This window comes from Cariama cristata, unplaced genomic scaffold, assembly GCF_000690535.1.
Source record: "Cariama cristata isolate BGI_N322 unplaced genomic scaffold, ASM69053v1 scaffold8265, whole genome shotgun sequence".
In the NCBI taxonomy this organism is placed as follows: Eukaryota; Metazoa; Chordata; class Aves; order Cariamiformes; family Cariamidae; genus Cariama; species Cariama cristata.
The window spans coordinates 28201-30884 of record NW_009618086.1 but is presented as its reverse complement, the minus strand read 5'-3'; the positions used below and the strand labels follow the sequence as shown (position 1 = coordinate 30884).

General features: G+C 35.5%; 1 protein-coding gene across 1 annotated transcript in view; it reads right to left on the bottom strand.

Annotated features, from left to right (window-relative positions):
• LOC104162078 (inactive ubiquitin carboxyl-terminal hydrolase 54-like) overlaps positions 1 to 2394 on the bottom strand; it is a gene marked incomplete at both ends in the record, with an annotated part of 23828 nt that extends 21434 nt beyond the window's left edge. The window contains 2 exons of the mRNA XM_009700725.1: positions 690 to 839; positions 2248 to 2394. Of these exons, the coding sequence (XP_009699027.1) occupies positions 690 to 839; positions 2248 to 2394 (297 nt within the window). The remainder of the gene's footprint in view (positions 1 to 689; positions 840 to 2247) is intronic.
• Positions 2395 to 2684: the final 290 nt, after the last annotated feature.

Genomic DNA, 2684 nt, shown 5'->3' with positions numbered 1-2684 from the left:
AAATGTGACTACGAACAAATGCAAGGATTAGAGTTTTGCCTTTGAGGCTGTGCTTGGCATGACCACAGGAGCAAATTTTCCTCTCTCGTCTTTGTGCTTCCATGACTAGAAGGAGAAGAAAAAAAAAAAAGAAAAAAAAAAAATGGTGTGAAATAATGCCAAACAAACTAATGGGATGTAATAATGGTGTGCCAAGATCCCAGCACTGGTATCTTTAATGTCAAGGACCTCATGCTTGGTGAAAAGAGGGAAAAAAAAAAATCATCCAAGCAGTAACAGAAGAAGCAGAAAATTTGTTGTTGGCAGCAATGACTGGGCAAGATTGGCATCCAGATACTTCAACAAAACTCGAAAAGCAGGCACTAAATAGCTATATCGCTTGTCAGCAAGGGCAAGAGATGTTTTAAAGAGATGTACGTTAGCTGTGTGCACAAGCAAATCATAGGTTTTCAAACAACAGCATAAAAGCAAGACTGGCAGCCAAAAGAACAGCACTAGGAACAGGGCTTCTGAGATTTCTGGTATGCTTTTCTGAGAATGTTTAACTTTGCTCAGAAAAAGGAGCAACAGAGTTATGGATTTTGAATGGAAAAATAGACAAAATTTCTCAAAATCTCTAGAAAACAGTATGGATCTACAGACAAAGCTAACAAATTTCTAACAGATTTTTCTAAACATTATTTTCTCACCTCTTTGACATGAGCATCATCAAAGTACATCCACTTGCGGATTTTCGTTTGGAAGAAGAAGGTAGAATAGTGTTTTCCATAGTAACAGATCATTCCCACCAAATACAGCTCTGAATGTTTTGCTCTGTCATCAGTTACTCTAAAGAACAGCTTCAAGAAGGGAGAAAAGAAAAATTAAAGAAGTAGTTAATAAAACACCCAGAATTTTACATACTGCTTTACGTTGGAAGATCTCAAAGTACTATAGAGAGGTGTAAGGTTTTTACTTCAAAAGATGGAGAAAACAAGGCAATAAATACTTAAGTAATTAACCAATGTTTATGCAAACCCAGTGACATAGACCACGAACAGACTCCTACCAACTCACCAGATACCCAAGAATTGAATCAGTCTTGGAGACTGTGGCTCTACTTTAAGGCAGACATTTATAACAGTGATATAATAACTTTTCAGAATTTGAAGTGTGGTTCTATTCTGAAAAGTTGTATCCTCTGTTTCATGCTTGCTGATTATATCAAATACTGTTTGAAACTTCCATTCCTCTCTGCTTTGTAGAAACAAAGCAGTTCTGACAATGAACAGCTGGCATTTATTCTGACTTAAGCAAAGACAAATTTATGACAACAGCACAATAAAGATGAACTGAAGACACTAGTAGGTCAAAAGAATTCAGCACACAGAAAAAGTTGTTTTCTGACTAATTGACTGTGTTTTATTTAAAAATACACAGGACTCATTTTTTAGTGCATTACTGCTTTACTATGCAAGGTCCATATTTTCATAACCACTTTTCCATTAACTCACACTAATTTTGGTACACTGTGCACTGGCCAATGCATTTTTTTTATATATGTGTGTACATATACATATTTTAATGTAATACCTCAATGCCACAATAAGACACAGCTATGATTTGGTATACCAATAACTCAGCTCTAAAGCATCAGCTAATACAGAATAAGTAAATCCTCTGAAGACAAACCTCCGGATCCCAAAAACTACTTAATTTAATCTATCATTCAATCAGACATTGCCAGCCACCATCTCTCAGAGACTGCTCAGTTACAAATAACTCTTAAGTGTTACAACCACATAAATAACTCTCAAGCGTTACAAGCACACACTTCAATGAAAAGAATTTAAAGAAGTTAAAACAAAAACAAAAAAACCCAAACTAGTTTCTGTCTTCAGAAGAAATAAACTTCTTTTTTTCAAAATGGAAGAGTACATATGTATTTTCACAGAAATAGCACAAACCTCAAACCAAAGTTTCCTTGCACTTGAAAATACTTCTTTATTCAGACAAGCTTTGTTTTCTGGAGTAATTTTTAATTTTCAGTCATTTCACAAATTCAAGAATATGCAATTACACTAGTACTTTCACAGGTTTTGTGAAGCATTCAGAAACAGATTAGATCCTTGGATCTGACCTCTATTCCTCTATTTATGGACTCTAAAAAGCTAAAGCTGGCAACTTTTTATTTTTCTCAATCTGCTACTATAGACTATCATGAGAAAGACAGGGTTTGTGGGTAGTGTCCAAATACAAAAAACTCACATCTCCCAGTTTAAGGCAAGTGCCCAGACTGTGAATCACATCCTCAGCCAGATCAGAATGGTCCGAGTCCCAAACCAAGCCAATGGTGATGATCTGTGGAGAGTTCATCAGCACACGACGAATACGTATCTTTTCCCCACAGTTACTCTGAGGATATAAATAAAACAAAACATTGAATAAAATCCTTCTCCTATAATAAGTTTCAAAAGTACAGCCTCCAAAGAGGTGGTGGTGAAACACAGCAGATATAATATGTTCCGTGTCAAGATATGAGCTTCGTATGCCACAGATGAGGAGTGTTATCAAGACTATCTGGTACTCACAAGCTTTAAAGTGAACACTGCTGAATCTTCCTCATACTACTGATAATGATTAAAAGGTATAGCTCAAAAATAGGCTTATTTAAAAAAAATATATGTAAGCAAGCATACATGAAA